This window comes from Enoplosus armatus, chromosome 2, assembly GCF_043641665.1.
Source record: "Enoplosus armatus isolate fEnoArm2 chromosome 2, fEnoArm2.hap1, whole genome shotgun sequence".
Classification (NCBI taxonomy): domain Eukaryota; kingdom Metazoa; phylum Chordata; class Actinopteri; order Centrarchiformes; family Enoplosidae; genus Enoplosus; species Enoplosus armatus.
This window is the reverse complement of record NC_092181.1, coordinates 26,561,384-26,582,522: the sequence shown is the minus strand read 5'-3', so window position 1 is coordinate 26,582,522 and position 21,139 is coordinate 26,561,384. Positions and strand designations below refer to the sequence as shown.

General features: G+C 41.6%; 2 protein-coding genes across 4 annotated transcripts; one reads left to right on the top strand and one right to left on the bottom strand.

Annotated features, from left to right (window-relative positions):
- Window positions 1–5,209: 5,209 nt before the first annotated feature.
- On the top strand, window positions 5,210–14,222 carry mrpl4 (mitochondrial ribosomal protein L4). Of its 2 annotated transcripts, XM_070915600.1 has the most exons (9): window positions 10,430–10,605; window positions 11,444–11,525; window positions 11,858–12,029; window positions 12,184–12,235; window positions 12,663–12,780; window positions 12,897–13,003; window positions 13,375–13,484; window positions 13,569–13,642; window positions 13,986–14,222. In XM_070915600.1, the coding sequence occupies exons 1-9, from the start codon at window positions 10,558–10,560 to the stop codon at window positions 14,129–14,131; spliced, it is 909 nt and encodes a 302-aa protein (XP_070771701.1). In that variant the 5' UTR covers window positions 10,430–10,557; the 3' UTR covers window positions 14,132–14,222. The 2 variants fall into 2 exon arrangements, with proteins under 2 accessions (XP_070771710.1, XP_070771701.1); XM_070915609.1 differs by lacking the exons at window positions 10,430–10,605; window positions 11,444–11,525 and adding an exon at window positions 5,210–5,374 and having other exon boundaries at window positions 11,889–12,029; window positions 13,539–13,642.
- hyls1 (HYLS1 centriolar and ciliogenesis associated) lies at window positions 14,192–20,864 on the bottom strand. 2 transcript variants are annotated; one of them, XM_070915579.1, is made up of 12 exons: window positions 20,762–20,864; window positions 19,968–20,105; window positions 19,692–19,814; window positions 19,470–19,543; window positions 18,764–18,975; window positions 17,967–18,022; window positions 15,579–15,745; window positions 15,421–15,466; window positions 15,275–15,329; window positions 15,029–15,110; window positions 14,762–14,788; window positions 14,192–14,436 (listed from the first exon to the last, which is right to left on the bottom strand). In XM_070915579.1, the coding sequence occupies exons 2-12, from the start codon at window positions 20,065–20,067 to the stop codon at window positions 14,245–14,247; spliced, it is 1,134 nt and encodes a 377-aa protein (XP_070771680.1). In that variant the 5' UTR covers window positions 20,068–20,105; window positions 20,762–20,864; the 3' UTR covers window positions 14,192–14,244. The 2 variants fall into 2 exon arrangements, with proteins under 2 accessions (XP_070771680.1, XP_070771689.1); XM_070915588.1 differs by having other exon boundaries at window positions 14,192–14,407.
- Between the last annotated feature and the right edge of the window lie 275 nt (window positions 20,865–21,139).

The following is a 21,139-nucleotide window of genomic DNA, read 5'->3' as shown; positions in this document are numbered from 1 at the left end:
ATGCAAGGAGCAGTTTGTACAGATTGTAGTTGGTAGCAGCTAACCAAAAACAAAAACAAAAAAAGGAACACTTAAGTGCCAGAGAACTGTTTAATCAGATGGAGGTTCTTTACTTTTCTTTAAGCTTGACTTTAAAACACTAATTTACATCATAGTCAAACTAAGATGAACATGAACAGAAGTGCTTGTTCAGCTCAGATTCTTCATTCTCAGTGACGCAGCGCCTCCTGCTGGTCCTTGCCTTACACAAACCTCTTGTCACTGTCATCGGTACCAGTGCTTTTTATTTTGTTTTGTTTTTTGTTTGTTTTTAGGGGGAAGATGATGACAACAAGGTAAATAAGAAACAAGTTTATTTGAAAATGCAATAAATATTGTATATTTACATTAAGGAATATGGTAATCATAGTTATTGATCTATTTTTATGTTGTAAAAAGCTTGTAATATAGGAAAAAGAAATGATTATAACAATGTTCCAGTCGGTGAGCTTTGGTCTGATAGAGCGGACTCTCTGTAGCACTTCTCTGGATGTTTGGCCATAGAGGTGAATGAGCTGAATGGATGCGTGTGAGGTTTTGCCAACGAGCCAACATTTTGGGGATCCTGTTTCTAAAGATCGGGTACTGTAGTGGAGGTGGGACGGGTGGTGGGTGACAATGACAACACACAACAAATGGAAGTACACTTCCTGTCCTGGGTGTGTGCTCACCTTGACGCACGGGTGACCCGACACGTTCGTCTCCTCCTCTTCTCACCTTCGTCCACTCGAAGAGCAGAAACCCTGTGGTCATTTCATGTTAATCAACCATGTTTTTATCATTTGAAATCATTTCAAATAAATATGGGGGGAAAGGGTACCTGATGCACGGCCTTTGTTTTCTCCTCTCGCTCCGATTCTGTTGTTAATGAGTCTGTTTCACCTGCACGGATCGACTGATTGGTGCATTGACACGTAGCAGTGTGGCGTCACTGTTTTAAACTGAGCGTCAGAGTTTGACTTTCCAGTGTTTTTGTGTTCAATCTGACTGAAACTGGTAAATATGAGTTTTCTTGTTCTTATAAGTCATTAAAAAGATGATGGATTAAATGCAGATATTGGAAACATGACATAACACTGGGACAACGACAACAACGTGTAATTGCAAAACAAAATGCAGAGCAGACAGTGAAATCTCGTACATGTGCTTTTACATCCAGTTCCACATTTAGTTTTCCTGCTAGTCGTTCATTACATATCTGTACTGTTTTCATGTATTTAATGATACTGTTCACACACAAACATCAAGTTACTTTCAGGAATTATGTTCAGAGTATCTGCAGACTTCTTCTACTCTGTTAGCCCCCCCCCCCCAGTGAGTCCATCTTCACTAAGTAATGTTCCAAAAACTTTATTAACTATTAACTTAACTTTCAGTGTGAGTTCCAAAGTTAACACATGTTAAGATAAAGTTTGTAGTAGTCATTAAACACACAGGGTCTTGGGTTTAACTCTGGAATTTGAGTAAAGGTACGAATCTAAGAGGAAGTTTAAGGTAAAAAGTATTTTAGTTTTCACTATTGTTGTAGCTTCTGCAGTGAAGCTCTGAGTGTCGCCAGCTGTTTGAAATGCCTGGAGTGACTTTGATGTGGAAGAATGTGGAGAGACTTGTTTGTTTGTATTCCCGCCAAAAAGTTCGTCACTCAGCCCACGTGATCCAGCGCGAGGACTGCCCCCAAGGTGTGTCAGCGCAGGTAAAACCTGAAACCGGGCGCCATTTTCAAACGCTTGACGTGGTTCCTCCACCTGCCTCCACCTGCCTGCACCGGTTCAGTCATGAAGCGGACACTGCTGACTTTACTGAGCATCTCATCGCTTGTCGCCGGTAAGTTTACATCTCGTTTCTGTTAAAACTGGTAAATAAGAAGTGGTTTACATCAAAACGAGGTCTGCACTCGCTCACCGTCAGAAGTGAACGTCTGGACTCAGACAGTGGAGGTTTCCACCGTCTGAATGAAGCTTGACGCTCTGTCGATCACAAAAAAAATCTAACTAGAAATCATTAAATCTCTCAGGGGAGCATCAATTAAGCAATTACAAACATTACAAATATCACATAAATGACTTTCTTATCCACTTTAAATAATCCACAAACATTTTAAATGATTAACTTATTACATTGTTGCACACATGAACTGAAAATACCTGTACATAATCTTTCTAATGCCTTCTAAATGGATTAATTTAAATTACTGTAGTTTTACTGTTTTTAAATGAACTGAAATTATTACTTAAATTTTTTTTTTTAAACCTCTATCAATGAACTGCATTTAGGCCCCTACAATTGGTGTGGTGTTAGAAGCCTGACCTGGGTATCCTTTGCTCTATTTACACTTTAAAGGACTTTGTAAAACTTTGAACTTTGACGTTTTTACGTGTCTCTTGTCCCAAACATTGTCTCTACAAAATGACTAATGCTCCGCGCAATAACATGATGATAATAATAATATCGCTGCTTTTTAAAGCTCATTATTGTTCGATATCGTTGAGGTTTTGTCAATGAGACGTGGGCTCGACTCTTTCAGCTTCAGAGCGTCACAGTGTTTGATCTTTGTGCTGTTTTGCCTTAAAGTCCTGTGCTGACACACGACAGTCAGACGTTCATGGACACTATAATAAATCCAGTGTAACACCACAAACCACAGCACAAGAAATAGCAGCCTCACAGATGTTATATGTCGTTGTATTACATCAGGGGCGTTGTTTCTAGAGGGACAGTATAGCTCTCTCTCACATTCACTTTGCCTCATGTTTGTATGGAAATGACTTGGCGCGCAGTGGCTCAGAGCGCCGCCATTAGGCGTTTGTTTGTTCTCCACGGGAAATAAATTTGGCACAAAATGGGCGAATTTCTTTTCAAAGGAGTAAGGCCTTGTGGGTATCACCGTTTCATCTGAATATGTCATATTAAGTGCGTCACACGTGGTTCAGGTGATTCAGTGTGCAACAGGTAGATCAAACCTGGCCAGTATTTATCAGTTTATTGGGCGCATGAGGACCGTCCTCTGCTGGAATGTGGAGCAGCACATTTACATTTGAGGAATTGTTGCACCACTGTCCTTCAGAGGTGTTCAAGCTGTTTAAATATCATGTTTGTTTCTCCAGGAGATCCTCCTCGTGCCATTTACCCGAACTCAACGATCAAGGCAGTGGAAGGCGCTAACGTCAGTCTACCATGTTATCTGGATCCTCTTCCAATCCACCGTGTCAAGAGACACGTTGACCAGAGAGTTGACAACAAGGACGATCAGTACAGAAACAGGACGACTCTCAGCACAGGGAACCTGACTCTGAAGCTCTCCTCAGTGAAGCTGTCTGACAGTGGACAGTACAGATGCTTTGTCCCAAAATGGATGACCAGTTGTGTGATTGACCTCCTTGTTGGTAAGCGCGCTGAGTTTAATACTGTACAGGTCAATTTAGGATTTATTGAAATTCAAAATGTAAATAATGTTGCTCTTAAATAAGACCGCTTATCATGTGAAACAGTGGAAAAAGACCGACAGGAGGAGACAAAGAGAGATGATTTAAGACCAACCGGACCAGAGGAAGAAGCGACCGAGCCGGACGGTCGAGGTGAAAGTCTTTGAATAGTTCTCCAGAAAACTGTCTTTGTTAAACTTCATCCAACAACTTCTTCATCTCCACTCTGTCTGATGTTCCTTCAGATGCTGCAAAGATGGAGACTGTCTGGAAAATTGTCGTTCCCAGTGTTGGTGGTGTTGTTGGTGTTGTTGTTGTTGCTGCCGTCGGTGGTGTTCTTTTCCTGGTGAAGCGTGGGCACATCAGTAAGTTACTAACTTCTGCTCTACAGCATTTTATTATCAGTGGTGGAATGTAACTCAGTACATTTACTCAAGAACTGTACTTAAGTACAATATTGAGGTACCATTGTGACAGGGTAGACCACTGGTCCTTTTAAAGAGGAGGTATTCTGCTCATGTCCAGCTCTATATCTTTGTTCTGGGACTCCACTAGAGCAGCTTTGCATGATTCACAGATGAAATAAGTCCTGATTCATCTTATGGGGGCCCTTCATGCGGCCCCTCAGTTCACCCTCTGACTGACACAAGCCCTTTGAGCTCCTGCTGTCACTGCTGTCCCTGAGCAGATGACCATCTTACGTAATACGTCTCCCGGAAGTGAAACACGGAAAGTGAAGGGAGCGTCCTGAGCAGTCTGGAGACTCACAGGGATCACTTTGACGTACGTTCTCCTCCTTATTTGGAAACTTTGGTAACGTTTAATAGGAATATCCAACATTATAACACTATGTATGTGACAGAAAATATGGGAAAGCATAATAGGTCCTCTTTAAGTAAAGTACAAGTACCTCAAATTATACTGAAGAACAGTACTTAGTTACTTTCCACCACTGGGTACATTGTGATAGCAGCTGCTTTTTAGGTTATCTTTGGTATTGTTGAGACTTTGTCAGGTAGATTTAGTTGAAGGTCTGCTTTATGATGTTATTGTGTTATTGGTGAAAGTGAATGGTGGCTGTAGGAAGGTGTAGCTGAAGGCTAAATATAATTATAATGATCAGATTTTCTACCTTAGCTGTCCAGCAAATCCTGCTAAATAAATATATAATAAATGTATAATAAAGCCCATAGGGACCCCAGCTGAAACCTAACAGGGGGGACAAATTACAAGTTGTACATTACAATACACTGAACATCACAAGCTTCACGACAGCAGTTCTTGTAGACAGAATATTGCATTAGATCTGAATGCTACACATCAGTCCTGCAAGTTGGATTTTGAACGCAGGATTTGCATTTTTACATTGTGTACTTTTACTCAAGTAAAAGATGTGGGTACTTCTTCCTCCGCTGCTTATTACCAACAGTTGAAGCTGTGACCTGTGATCACTGAGGAGCAGATTTCTTTTGGCTGATGGAAAATACATTTGTACAAGTTTAAATCAACTCTCATCAGTGTTATTGTTCACTGACTTTCAGGGCCATCTTATGTTATTTCTGCCTCATCAAATCAAAAACGATGTCATGTAATGCACAACAGTGGAGTGCAGTCCACTGCTTTGAACATTGGTGTGATTATTCTGCATACGTTCACTATAATGTGATGAATGTTGAATCAGAAAATATCATTACGTTGCCTGGTTCTACTACCCACCTTCGTAGCAGGACACACAAACTTTCCTGAGTTGTATAAATGTGGTGTGTTCCCACAGAGATCTGTATGAGAAGAATGAGGGGGCAAGAAGCAGAGATGATGCAGCCAAACAACTCTGAAATGGAAAACCTGAGGACCCAAACACCAGGGAGGGGGGGTGAAGACCCAGACAGGGCTGCAGAAGATGGCCTCAGACAGTTGGTCGTCGGAGACGATGACCATTCATCACCACAACGACAAAAACAAATCACCCATACTTCACCAGTTTAACCGAAGCAAACGGACGAGTGAAGGCATCACAGGTTTTAGAAACACATTCCAGAATAAGACTCTGCTTTCATTTGGTCCAGAAGTGCTCATGATTCGCATAACATGGTTTTAAAGCGATTTACCGAATGTAAAATGTGTTTACACCGCACTCAGGAAACCCGCAACAACCACATCTACACCACCTTTTTTCTTTTCTTTTTTCCGTCCCATTTCCGTTTTTTGGTTAGCAGTGCAACGGAGAGCGAGGGTGCAGCCGAGCCCCCTCCATCTGTGAACTTTTGTGAACTAGCCAGCCGAACGTTAGCTTAAACCGATCACTGGAAGCACTGCTAAAACAGTGCAAATCTCACTGAATGGGAAATAACTTAGTTGAATAGTATAACTTCCCCCCGGGCATCAATGAAGTATTTCTGATTGTGACTGAAAGCAGCCCTGCAGGTAGAGAGCAGTACATAATGTAGAGCCGATCGTCTCAATTCCTTTCTCTTTGGTTTTTGTTGCACTTTATATTTTATTGTATTCACTGCATTGTATAAGTTATATAAAAAAAAACATCTTATCCTATTACTATTATAACTTATTAAATTGCTGTTTGTACTTTTACCAACATTGCAACGGTTTTTGTTTTTGTTGTGCTTGTTATTTTTAGCCATTATCAAATGGTTTCTTCATCTGGAGGGCGTCTGATCGTGCAGAGGGTTTTATTTGAGATGTCTGTCTTTGAGATTTCTGCCTCCACCTTATTTTGAATATAATTTCATCACCAAGTGTCAGCCTCTCCTGAGTCATCTGACTCGCTAAAAGAATAATGGTTGCAGATTTGAACTTCCCCAGTCTTTCCCAGAGATGAGCATGTGCTGTAAAATAGATGTTTATTTTAACTAAAGCAACATATACAGTTAAAGCTGCAAGCAGCCTATGATGTGTTATGTACTATTCTCCACCTAACTACATATACTACACTTTGCACAGTAATTTAACTTTTAGACTGTACTAAACTATTGGCCTAACTCTTGAATTCTGTCTTCATTTTAGCTTCTCTTGTGTATTTACATTGTGTTTTCTTGACCACCATTTAACATGTGGTTCTACTCGTCTGCGCTATCTAGCAAGCCACGCCCACTGTGTCTGATTGGCTAGCCGTACCCTTAACAAACAGAGGCCACGAACTTTAGCCTATCAGAGACTGAATAGGGCGGAATGGGAGTTGGTACATAGAGTACGTTGCCAGTCCAGTCCAGTGTATTTCCCCATTATAAAAAGGCCCAAGTACAACGTAGTGTGACAACGCCACCCAGAGAATCATCATTTACTGTACAGAGTCTTATAAGATAAGCAGGGACATGAGTTTCTAGTTTAAAATTGATGGTCCTTTATTTCAACAAAATTTAGTTGGGGTGTTAATAATCAGGTAAAAAGGGTGGTCAGTTAAAAAGACAGTTTATTACAAAAAGAAAAAAATATGTTAAAATCCTCTAAAACATACCACCATACTAAGGGTCAGTACCAGTACAGGCAGGGGTGTCAGGGAAACCTACAGGAGTGAGGATCACACACACTGCAAAGCAACAAAAAAAAAGAGAACACGTTAGAATACACCGCAAATTAAAATCGTGCAATAAATACCCACACAATGTATTACAAAAAAAAAAGGAGATTTGAGAGAGCATGCAACCAAAAGAAAGCCTCCACCTGTAGGCACCAAACAGCCAACCTGTACTGGAAACTAACAAACCCCAAAATGTTATAAATTCCCAACAAAAATACTCACAGATCTTGGTTTTTATAAAGAAAGAAACAACAAACAAATACCTCCTCGCACCATACAACCCCTGCTTAACTTAAATACAGGGGGAAAACGGTGGCAGGAAAACTTCATCTGTCCCGATGATGAAGGCGATACTTGGAAAGTTTTTGGGTGTTTTATGGTTTGCTGCAGTGATCATTCTCCTGTATTGTTTGACACACACACACACACACACACACACACACGTGATGGTTTTTGTAACAGAAAGGAAGTTCACGTCTCGTCTCTTGCATTGATTCATGCCCTGGTCGTGTAAATCACTGTGGACACTGAACTTTCTTTTCTAGTTTTAAAAACGTTCATCTAATAACGGAGCAGAGTCCACGTGCCGACAGGTGTGACAATGTGGAGCCTCCATCTTTCCACTTTTCTCCATCTTATTAATTGAATCTCCTGTCAAATCAAATAAAGAAAGTACAATTCAAAAACATTCTGACAGAATTTATTGCCACTGAACATTGAACTGTACAGATATATAATACCGTAGATGTGTATAATGTCCTTCTCTCATTAAGTAAAAGAAGGGCTGTGCCTGGAATGCACAGATTTGATTGGCCGAGTAGCGTCACGTGGGCTGGCGTAACTCGTATGCGATTGGTCTGTGAGTTTCCTGAGCCGCTGAACCAGCGCGGCAAAGACTAGAACAGGTTAAAATAAAATAAAATGACTTTTTACTGTGTGGATTTTATGTTTGTGGTGTTAGAAATGTGTCGTGCGAGCTATCAAAATGGCCATTTACCCACATGTAGTCCCACTTGTTGTGGCCTGTTTAAACTTTTAAGTGCTATAATAGTCTAAACAGGACAGATGTGATTAGTTCATTTACCACACTGACTCTAATACTTGGGGGCATACGTTAAGATAATAAACATAGCTTCCCCCCCCCCCACATAGAATAACAAATGTCACTTTCACTAAATGCTGTAATTTTAAATACTTTTGCCTGTTTTTGTTATTTTCTACAGTACTCTGACCCTTTGTTTTTCTTGATGACAACCCATGGTTCAAGATTGAGTGTCATAGGTGATGTTTGTTTCTCCAGGAGGTCCTCCTTGTGCCATTTGCCCGAACTCAACGATCAAGGCAGTGGAAGGCGCTAACGTCAGTCTACCATGTCATCTGGATCCTCGGGTCAACGTGTCTCCTCACACGGTGGATTGGAAGAGAGTTGACAACAAGGACGTCGTCCACTGCTTTCGACATGAACCGGACCGTCCTGATCTACAGACGGATCAGTACAGAGACAGGACGACTCTCGGGAAGGAGAGGAAAGAGCAGGAGAAGCAGGAGGAGAGTGAAAGGCAGGAGATGGCCAAGAAGGAGAGGAAGAGACAGCAGAAGGAGGAAAAAGAAGGAGAAGAAGGAGAGAGAAAAACAGTTTAAGTTTCATAGAAGCACGCATTGCCTCCTATAGAGCCACGTATCCAGTATCCCAGTAATCCCAGTAATCCCAGAGTGGGCACAGATTCCTTCTGTCTCTGATATAATCATCATGGAAATCAGTCATCTAGAAACACGTCGCTTTATTGTTGACTCTTTCCTGTTGGGAGGGGTGCAGGTGTGAAACTGGACTCCAAACTTAACCTATCATATGCTGTTCATTTCAGGCGACACTGAACCAGAACGGAAGAGGAGAGGCGAGGAGAGAGGGAGGCGTCAACACGGCAGGATCTTTTTAAATCCTTTTCTTGCAGCAACGAATGAAGAACGGAGCAAATCCCCCCAACTAAGGAGGACACTGTTGGGGACACGTACGCTGCAACATCATGTCTGGCTGCCGGGGGCAGGAGACCGTGAATGGCCTCTTTGAAACCCTCCCGACCCCAACAAAAGCTAACAGGTTTCTGGCCTGCTGAGACCACAACAAAAATCCACTCAGGTGTAGTTCAGGCAAGAAACATCCTGAAAAGTAGAGTTGTGGACAAACGAAACAACAAGATATAGCCCTGCAGTGTCTCTGCAGCACCTGGAAGTCTATTTGGCCCAAAATGGTCTGTCAATAAGCATACCCTGTGTGTGTGTGTGTGTGTGTGTGTGTGTGTGTGTGTGTGTGTGTGTGTGTGTTGGCGTGGGCGTGGCTCCCTTCCTCCCTCTCCTGGCTCCCTGGTCACCGGTGCACCTGTTTTACCCCAGGATCATGTTCAGCCTGCCCGTCTTCCTGATTGTCTCCCTTCCCTCCTTCCCTCCTTCCCTTCACTCCACGCTACGCTCACGCCAGCCTCATCCTACACTACCTTCACTCTTCCCTGCTGCCATCAGCTCTGCATCCAGATTCAATGCATCAATGGAGCAGAGGTGGAGTGGACCTCTCCTGGACCATCGATGCCTCCACCCGGGTCACAAACGCCCAACAGCCGCTCCACTTCCTGAGGAGACTTTCCCTCCTGCCCTCCAGGAGGCGCTACAAATAAATAACAACTAAAATGATATTGTTGTCTCATTGCATTGATTTATATTTGTGTGTGTGTAGATTATATCTTTTATCTAATATTGCTTGTTGAACCCCAATTAGTCCAGTTGCATATGAATAACTCTAGACGGGTATAGTCTGTATATGACCATGATGTCCTGTATGTGATCTTAATCATGAAAAATGAATCAATCTTTGAATAAAATAATATAGTTGAGTTACCATAAAGCATCATATCTATTTTCAAAAATGTAATTTTCAGTGTAAATAGACAGTTAAGAACAGTGGAATGGAAAAACTTACACAAACTGAGCAGCAGGTGTCGCACTGTGTCTGAACTCTTCATTAACAGGTCGAGCTATAGTGCTGAAAAATAATGTTTTATGGTTTGTAATAATGGAAAACTTCTTTTTGTATAATTTAAAAATGATAAGTGTGGTTTCATCACACAAATCGAAGTTCTTAGCCCCACCACATAATTATGGAACCACTCACCCAGATGTGGCCCAGATGTATTATTCGCCTTCATTAGTACTTTTTGTTGCTTCATTTCAAATTTAAAAGGTTCATTATTTACTTATCTAATTGTGTTTATTCACCATGGCTGCCTTTTTCCAACTCAAACATCTCCAAAGTCAGAGGCCAACTAACCAGGACAAGAAACTAAATCAGACCACATAACTGCAGAAACCTTCACTTCCGCATTCAGCCGCTGGGTGTCGCAGTACGTGCCCGCGCGTGATGTCATCAAGACGCGCCGACGCACAACACGGAAAACCCACCGCGACCTTTCGTGCCGCACGCAGCCTCTGACTCCGTTCGTAATGCGCACTTCAGGTGATTTGAGAGGAAATTAAGTCGCTTGTGAGACGGTGGAAGAAAACCGAGCCGACATGCTTCGTTGTTCTCTGCTGATTTGTGGCAGACGAGTCGCTCAGAGGGTGAGTGACGTTTGAAAGCTGCACACAGTCACGTCAACGTGTCTGAGGTGACGAGCAAGATCACCAAGAAGCTGCTGGACAGATGTTTATTTTCCACTTGTGACTCCGAAATTCAATCTTAAATCTGAGTGTACTTTACAGAACTAGAGGAGCAGCTTCCATCTTTTATTCAGGTGGTAAAGATTAAGATTAAAACCTGAAATCTTGTTATTAGTCCTGAATATAAACATTTGACCATTAACCTGCAATTTAAGATCACTTTTATTACAGATTCATCTGATGTTTTTCTAATTAATTGATTACTTATACAATACTATACAATTACAGTCTATGAAATATCCAACTGTAGTGAAAAATGTCCACAAGCTGAAGGTGAATGTCCTTTAAATTCTAATTCAGTAAGACAGAGAAAAGGAGCAAATCCTCTCTGAGGAGAAACTGGAGACGTTTTTCATCATCGATCACGTGATCAGACTGCTGAGGATTCAACATGTGCCGGCTACAGATCATAAAATGTTTCATATTACTGTAAACTGTCATTTTTAATCGATTAGATGAAATAAGACATCACTCTTGACTCCGGTAACTTATGACTGTTCATTCTTTTAACATGTAAAACTGAATCAAATACATATTATTGTCAGTGTATTCAGAATGCAGAGCTTTCAGACGCGAGGTTTAATCATAATTGTATAATTTAACCAGTAAACATGTAACGACCAGTGAGCTTGATTAACGCGATGCTGCACGACCTGCTGTGTGTTAACAGATATCACACTTCTACTTGTGTGTTTTGTTCTCAAGCTGCTCCACCAACTCAAAGTTTTCTCCTCCTCAGTTCGCCTCGTCGTTCTCTGCTGAGAGCGTTCTGCCTCCGAACCTCCTGCTGCCTGCGAACCTCGTGGATCCTTCCAGATTAAGTTAGTCTGAACTTCTGTAGCTGTGGATTAAAAGTAAACTTGTCTGCGTGTGTTGCTGCTGTTGTATTCAAGCTGACGTGCTGTTTGAAGTGATATTTCCAGTATCATTATTTTATCCTTCTCAACATCAAATATTATGTTTTTGTCTGCATTCAGAATTGATATCATCATGAAATCAGACTCCTGAAATACTTGTAGTGTTAACAGTTCCCTCTGGAGGTGTTACAAACCGCCACGTCACACTAGAATGATTTCTCTGCTCAGATATGTGGTTTTAATAACACTGACTGTCTGTTCATCATCACTGACTGCTCCTGCGTCTCCTCCTGCAGAGCGTCCTCCTCCCCCTGCAGACTGCTCCCTGCCTGTTCTGAGGAAGTGCGACGCTGTCGTTCCCGCTCATCTGAGCCCCGTCCGGACGTGGGTGGAGACTCTGGAGAGGCGGGACAGCGAGCCGCTGGGTCTGGCTCAGCTCCACCCGGATGTCTTCGCGGTGCCTCCGAGGTAAAGCGGAGTTCACGTGTTGTTTTCACTTTTCACCAGGAGAGCGTTGTTAGTTCTGCCACCATCATCATCATCATCATCATCATCATCAGCTGCTGGAAAGGAAAGTGGAAAATGAGTCCTTGTTTAATCTTTGTGTTTTCTCTCCTCTCAGGCTCGACATCCTCCATGATGTTCAAATGTGGCAGAAAAATTATAAAAGGATTGTAAGTGACAGATTGACTCATTCAGAAATGTTCGTCCTGCATGTTGTCAGTCAATTTCCACATGAAGCAGCATTTATTTTTAAATGAGGACAAACACACGAGCACATCATATCCAGTGATTAGACTAATGCCACATTTTCACTGAAATATCAACTGTAAAAGTAAAATTATATTAAGTCAAATCTTATTTTTAGCTGCCTAACTGTGGAACTTTTTCTCTTAATTCAAATCTTTTTTTAAGGCTTTTAGTTGCATTTGTTATCATTTATTACAGATTTCATTTTACTGTTTGTTAATTGTAAAATCTTACAAGTCAAACCAACATTATGGTATTATTATTATTAATAATAGTATTAATATTATTGGCTCTTATGAAACTACATTGTTTTACATGTCACTCAGATAACAGTTTGTTCTGTTGTTTCAGAGTCACGCCAACACAAAGGTCAGGTCAGAGGTCAGAGGTGGAGGCAGGAAACCATGGCAACAGAAAGGAAGTGGACGAGCACGTCACGGAAGCATCCGATCACCGATATGGAGAGGAGGTGCTGCGTTTTTTTAAATGTTTTATTTAGATGTAAGTGAATCATCTGGTTCATAGTCCAGAATTCAGTCCAAACTCAGGTCAGAGTTCGTCTGACAGGTGATGTGTTTCTCTCAGGTGGGGTGTCTCATGGACCCAGAGGGCCCAACAGTTACTACTACATGTTGCCCATGAAAGTACGAGTGCAAGGACTCAAAGTGGCTCTGAGCTCCAAGATGGCTCAGGTAACGCACACCTGTTCTCGTTAAACTCCAATTCAGTTAGTTCGCTTGTGTCCGTTTCATCTTTTCAGTGCTTAGAATAGCATCAACGCGTAGTTACAGTGTGTAACAGGACACTATTTAAAGTTCACAGGACCGAAATGTCTTTCAATCAACCTTTTAGGGCTTCAACTAATGATTATTCATCGATTCAATCTGCAGAATATTTAGTCTGTGAACTGAAAGATTGTTACCCTTGTTATCCCAAAGACATTGAATTTACCATCAGATGTGACAAAGAAAAGCAGCACTGTTGATTAATTATTCCGATTGTTTCAGCTCTCATCTTTCTTTTTACTTTGACGCGTTGAACTCCGTATTGTACATGTTCCCAGGACTTCCTTCACGTCGTGGACTCTCTGAACGTCCCCACACCCGACTCTCAGTACCTGCTGGACGTCATCAGAGAGAGACACTGGGGAGACTCGGTGTTGATCGTCCATGTGTGAGTATCATCAGCAAGACGACGACAACTTGTTTTGCTCTGTGCTTCTCTCAGTGCTCACGTTGTTGTTGTTGTTGCTTTCAGAGGTGAAGAGTTTCCTGAAAACATCCTTCAGGCAACAGCAAGTTTGAAGACGGTGAACATTATTCCAGCCATGGGTGAGTTTATTAGCCTTTATGGTCGTAAAGCTCTGGAAGTCCAGCAGTCGTGTCTCATTTCAGTTGTTGAAATGTCAAACAAAACAAGACTTTGAAGATCATTTCTTCACACTCTTTGTTCAATTGGATCTATTGAATTCTGTAATCATTTTTCAGAAAGATAGTTTTGTTGAGCTAATGGTAACATCATTACACAGTGGCCCCCCCTCTCTCCCTCCCTCTGAAGATGAACTGTTTTAAGTTTAAGCCATAAAAGACCACTTCACACGTCACAAAGGAAGCCTTTCAGGTTTTGAGAAACAAGAAGAGCTCTGTGATTTAGTTTTTGTCTTTCCTCTGTCAGGTCTGAATGTCCACAGCATCCTGAAACACGAAGCGGTCGTCCTCACTCTGGAGACCATCAAGTTTCTGGAAGACAAGCTGCTTTGGCACGACCAGCGTTACACACCGCTGTACCCATTTAAACTGCCCTACTCCGATTTCCCATAGAAGACACAAAATGACCTGTAATGTAAATGTTTTATTCGTGTTTATTATGTTTCACACAAAATAAAAATCAATAAATAATGCCAATGATATAAAAAAAACATTGCAAAGTTGTGTTAAAAAGGCATGTGGAGAGCAAAAGGCCTAAAATCGATAAGTGAATTTGTGGGGAAGGAGACCGTTGGCCAGATCGTTCCTGATCTCCCAGCGGAGGGCCGAGCGCTTCTTCTCTGTTGGCACGGTGTAGGTGTTCGGCACGTAGACTCTCCGAGGTTTAGGCTGCAACACAGAACGAGACGAGACTCGGCCTAATGTGGATCCATTTTGAGGCGGGAGGGACAGAAATATCAGTACCGGTTCTTTAAGGACTGACGGTATAAACGAGGAGATCCTGAGCTGCAGAACTGAGACTTTGATCAAAACACTGTTTCATATCAATTAAAGATTCATCAATAACAGCCCCTGTACTGCGATCAGCTCCACCGCGACACAGAGCACCTATGCACCTGTCAAACTGGTAAAATGTAAGTGTCAGTATGAACATGCCACGCTGTGTGGAGCAGTAAATAACTTCTGCACAGCGTGAATTACACTACAGATCACTTTGCGGAGAATATTTGAGAGAACACTTACGGGTGGAGGTTGGTATGCAAGTCGTTCCTGAAAACAAAAGCAAAATATATTTCAGCAAAACCTACAAAAGCATTGTGAAGTTGACCTGAACACCGACTAACAATTCCTAAAGAGCCAACATGTCCAACAACTACAGCCACAAGTTACAGAAACTTCAAAGTCGTCATGAGGTGTGACTGCAGCCGACACTGTGGGAGGAGCCTGGAAGTAAATATTTGTACACTGTAAATATACACATAATATCTATATGAAGACGTGTTGTCGTACCTTTATCTCCCAGCGGAGAGCTCTCCTGTCCTTCTCTCCTGGAAGTTTAAACATCTCCCAGAGCTGCTTGTACTGGAAATACCTGCAGAGACGTGGAAACCACATGACCCGAGTCGACCATCAGAACAACGTGAATCTGATCTTGTGGGTCTCTTTTCATCGTTCGTATCTTTAACCAAGTTGATGTGAGCAGAACTCACGACACCGGATGGTACTTGGAGTCATTTATCAGGTTTTTAAACTCACTTGGCCACCGGGTCTGTCTTTTTTATGGTTTGCTGACTCATCACTGGTCGAATGACTGAAACATAAAAACATTTGATGTGTCATAAAACGGTTTAGTGTCATTAAAGAATATGACTTTAAGGTAGATTAGGTCGCCGTTGACTTACAGGATTTGGGTTTGGGCCTGAGGTCACCTTCACTTTGCGCTCGAGTCTAAACGCAACGACAGTAAAGATTTAAATCTTTTTTTAGTGACAATCCAAGACATTTGATCAGTTCAGAGTAGCTACACTTCTCTATTCTCTTGGGTAGCTTCGTCACCCACCATGCCTCTTATGTAGGATTCAAAGGCGCTCAAAGAGATTCCCTCCGACTCGGAGCTCTGGCTGTCACTCGGACCGGTGACGTCTTCGCTCTCCGCCTCCGAGTCGCGCTGAGCCGACGAGGACAAATGAAGCTCCGCCAGTCGTTCCTCCAGAACGCTCGCTGCGTCTGCGAGGAAACAACAGCCGTGACATGTAGTCTGCTCTCTGTGCACGGCAAGAAGGAATCCACTTTTCACGACTAACGCCGGCTGCTAATGAGCTTAAATTATTGTCTTGATTTTACTCAAAACTTTGCCCTCTGATTCTGTGTGTCACCCCTCAAGTTTACTAAATACATCACTGATGACCTGAACTATTTCACTTTCTCATGTAAACAGACTTGAGGTCCAAAGAAAATATGTACACAGTCTTTGTACATGTTTGAACAATTAAAAAACCCCAAATCGCTTCGACCTTTGACATCCTGTTGGCCAATAACTAAACATTTGTACAAATAGCCAATTAACAACATTCACTTTAGGTTCAAAAACACTTTCACTCGGAGGAAAGCAGCCGGAGTAGGATGAGAGTCAACACTTTAAATTGTACGTTTTTCAAGTCAGTGTCGATTGAAATGACCTGTGATTGAAGCTCGTCAGCACTGACTTCCTCACCTTTTTTTTTTTTTTTTTTTAGAAAAGTATATTTTTCCATCGAATTTTAGCCTTTTAACAACTTGAAATCTTGATAATGACACGGTTTCAAATTTAAAAATAAGTTTAGAAAACAGACAGATGAGCATAACTGTGGCGAACAGGAAGCCGTTTACCCTTCTTCTGCCTGAGGTTTCCCTCCCACTCCTCGCACATCTTGTCGAACGTCATCCAGCTGAAATCCACTTTGGAGTCGATAAACTTGATGTCTTTGTTGCTTGAGGACTCGTCTGGATCCTCCGACTCCGCTTTGTCCTCCTCTTCTAGCCTTTCATATCGCTTTCCTCCGTCAACATTAACACCATGCAACACAAATGTGTCTTCGACGACAGCGATGTGTTGTTGTTGTTCTTCCTCTGATGCTGCGTGTAGATCTTCTTCAGTTGTCTCCTCATCAGCTTCATCTTCCTCTGGCTTCATCTCTGTGATGTCCGCCTCCTCGTGCAAACAATCGTCTCCACAACGCGCCACATTAGCTTCGGGCTCGGCGTCCACCGACGCGCCCAGTGGACGAGTCTCGTCGTAGTCCGGCTCTGCGGGTTCGATGCCGAACCCGCCGAAGCTGCAGAGCGACCGATCGTCCTCTTCGTCATCTCTCATCTCAGACAGATCTCCCCGGCTGTCCTGATCGAACTCTGTTATGGTGTGGTCGTCTCTGTACTCTCCTCCCTCCTGCTCCTCTGGTCTGTAGGTGCCGTAGCCAGAGGTCATCAGACTCGGAGCCGGACTACCACAACTGCTGCCTTCTTCATCTTCATCACCACTTCCACCTTCCAAGCTCTCCTCGCCGACGTTGTCCTGGTTGTTCATCTCAGGCTTCTCTTCCTCTGAAGCCTCCCGGAGAGAATCCTCTGCGTCGCCAACAGGTTTGGAGTCTTCCTCGCCGATCACTGGCTCAATCTCCACCTTCTCCTCCTCCTCCTCCTCCTCCTCACGTTCTCCATCAGACCAAAAAGAGGAGTTGAGAGAATTCTTGTCGCTCTCATCGTCCCACTGAGTGTCGTACATTTTGTACATGGTGGCGACTCGCTCTCCTGCTGAGGTGTGTGATCTGTAGAGGGCTTAAGGAACGAGCTAAGAGGATTAAACTGATATCCAGGAGCTTCAACTTCTTCTGCTGGGCGTCTTCTCAAAACCGAAACAGCGCCAGCTGCTGGTGACCGAAGGGATTACAGCTCTGCTTCTTTGTGGGTTTTATTTTATATTTTTACGCTGCAAAAAAGATTCTCTTCTTGTGGGACAACGAAGATTTGAAGTGAACTTTTAACGTGAAGCTTTTTATGAAATTTAAAAATGCATGTAATATCCTGTATATTTTTTAGCACAATACTGTTCCAATCAGTGCCTTTTCTTTATTTTTTTTTAGGTATTTGAAATGGTGGATCTCGAGTCAATTTGAGTCAGTATCATCTTTTAAATCTCTACATATTTTTATCAGGGAGATTATTCTGATTTTTAATTGATTTGACTTTAATATTTCTTTTATAATACTGGCATTGGTTTTACCTACTTTGTGCTGGTGAATGTCTTTTGTTACTTTAAGGTTCACATTTGTTTTATAATTAGTTTGAATCACTTTGTAACATGGGGTTTGAAAAGTAATCTGTAAATAAATATTATTAATATTACTATTATAATACAAACACTTCAAGCAGATGATCAGAAGTTCAACAAATATAGTTGAGTGAACGTTACCTGAGTCTTCACTGTAGACTGATTCATCGCAGACGAGAGATTGTCCTTTGTGTTTCCTGTTGGTGGAAAATAACACGACAGTATTATTGTTACATCTCCAGCAAAATGGATTTTATTTTTAAGACGGTTGTTGTTGATGTGGCGAGTTACTTCATGATCAATTTAAATCTTTTTGTTAGTGAGCAATTAAGTTTTCAATTTAAATCTGTGTCTTTATTCACACTGTTTGTGTTTACCGCTGCTGAAATTATTCATCAATTCAACAACAACTTGTACAAAAGTACAACACAGATTTTCAATATTGCAACACTACACTGTTTTATAACAATTTAAACCGAATAACTTTGGATTTCTTTGACTGCTGGTCAGACAAACAACTTTTTAGACGTCAGTTTAGACTTTTGATGGGTTTGCCATCATTATTGACATTTAAATTAAACCATTTTATAGATTGTCAATACTAAAAATGATAATTAGTTGCAGCCCAACTGTACAAAATAGCATCTTTATGGAAAGTGTACATTCATTCAAGGAAACCACAGACCCATTTATTTTAAATTCATCTGTTTTGTGTGGCTCTCTCTCAAACAAATTGCACTCAGATTTTTGATTTACACTTTAGATGTTTTCATGATTTGTCTGATGTTCAGTCGGGTTTTAGAACCCAGTCCTGAGAGAAACAATGATTCATTCAGCTCTATTTCTCATAGATGGACTGACAAATAAAACTGAACTTGATTGAAATGACTGAATGAATGGAAACAGCCGCAGACCAATCCGCAGCATGTCTTATTTACCTCAGGACTTTTCTCTTGATGAAGCGTCTCTCCTGGGTGTCAGGAGTGGATGTGTAGCTGTCGGTGAACGGCGGGTGGAGGGTGTCGTCAGGATCCGGCTCCACCTGCAGCCTGCTGGGAGCACCTGGCGGCAGCTGGAGCTTCGGAGCCACCGAGTGTTGAGCGTACGAGTCACTGCGTCCCTGCTGACGTCCACAGTCTCTGTTCACCACCTGTGTTCAATCATACACCGAATTAATCAACGCAGGCTGAACTGTGTGAGGTTTTTTCCCTGATGGTTCTTCTTTAACTAATATCTGCAATGTGTTATTTGAAAAGTCTTTAATGTGAGAAATGTTTAAGATTTAAGAATAATAAAATCTACCTGGAGCTGCAATGTGTTTCAAGTCTGATTATCATGTTTTTAGCTGCTTTTCCACAGTTCAATACAACCTGGGCACATTCAGACTTGTGCACACTCTTTCTACAGGTCGATTTGTCCCTGACTGATCGCTGAATGTCACTGCAAAATGGCGATTCTAAGAAGAAGCCCTCACTCGCACTGACACTAAAACCTGAGAGTTATCATAGAGGTTTGAGATTACTTAAAACTTTCTGATATCAAATACCAGATGTTTAGTGCTGCCGATGTCTGGATGTGGAGTGATGTTGACTACATTTGGCCTTTATCATCAGAAATAAAAACAAATGCGTGGTTGACCCTTACCGGTCTGTCATGGTCCGCTTGCCCGGCATGTAAGAAAAACCCTTCACCAGAGTCTTCAAAGTAGCACGGACTAACTGTGAAGTAAAACACAGAATTCACCAGTTAACATACAACAATTATTAATGGAAACTCTGCTGTGTCGTTACACCTGACCGCTGACATGCTTTGTTTAGAGGAATGTTTTATAAAAACTCAGTTATCATTGTCCCACAGTGACCTGACCTTTCTCCTTGGTGTAGGCAGGAGGACTCGGCTGAGATGTGGCTCTCTGACACTTGGTGGAGTTTATCTGAGGGGGCGAAGCAAGGCTTTTCCATTCTACATGTCGAATCAGCTCATCGAGATCTGACGATACACAAAGTATTATTTTCCATGTCTTCAATCTTTTCTCGGGATGTAATCATTTATTTTTAAATCTGACAACAACATAAACAGTTAAATAAAGCTGAAAAACAACATGGCGATCAGAGAGGGAGGATGGATGTTTCAGAGTCTAACCTTGCTTGAATTCACACAGCCTGTGTTTCGGGATGTTTTTGTAGCCCAGGATCGCCAGTTGTTCTTGAATTTCCTCTTCTGAGAAATCCAGGTTGTCCATAATATCTTCAGCTTCAAGTCAAGGAGGTAGCATAAAACCTGAAGAGGAGAAAAAACATCATAACATATGATACAACAATAGTGAACAGATATGAAGAACAAGAGAGAATTCAGAGTTCGGGGCTTATCAAATTTCTTTTTTGTATTTAAGTGCTTTTTTATGTTTTAAGGGTGGCATTTATTGTTTTTTTAATTTTAATTTTATTGTTTTATGTCTTGATACCACGTTGGAAATAATTAATCTCACTTCAGCATATTATGCCTTAGATTCGATGTGTTTTGTAGATTCATAAATAACTCTAAATAAAATAAAAAATAGATATAGGATAAAAATAGTCTACACTAATTGATAAACACTACAATGACCATAAAGTTGAATCAACACTGTACATCCAACAATAAGAGCATTGTGAACCTTGTATCAGCTGCTATTTAAACCAAATAAACAAGCCGAATTTACGAGTAGACTATTCCGACTTTAGGAAGCCCAAAAGTTGAGTTAATAGTTCTAGTTTAATAGCTCTTAATAGGCAAGCCAATTTTAAAGTGACCGATTTTTGAAGAGGGTCCGGCAAATCTTTCTCGAATGCAACGATGAACGGAAGCGAGCAAAGCTAAGTTAAGTTAGCATCAAACAGGCAGTAAACATAAACAACGTGAACTAGTGAGAGACGTTTAACGGGTTTGTTTCTCACCTGCACGAGGACCGGTTCACTGTTGTAGTGTATCCATCACGGTAACTTTACCGGTTACGTTTAATATTGCAGTAGTAACGTTAGTTGTGTTTTATTGTTTACAGGTTCGCAAACACAGCACCAAGACAACAGCCGTTAACGAGCTTTGAAAACGACGCCTGCTCGCGTCTTCGATAAACTTCCGGTCTTTTTCTTCTTCGTTGTTCTTATTAGCGGTTGTAAATCTAGTGTTTTAGCGCCACCCTCCCGCCTGGAGTGTGGCAGAAGCAGTTTGGCATAACAACAAGTGGTGGAAGAAGTATTAAAATCATGTACTTAGGTGAAAGTAGCAATACCACAGTATAAATAAATGCTTTATATGTAAAATCTTAATTTGAA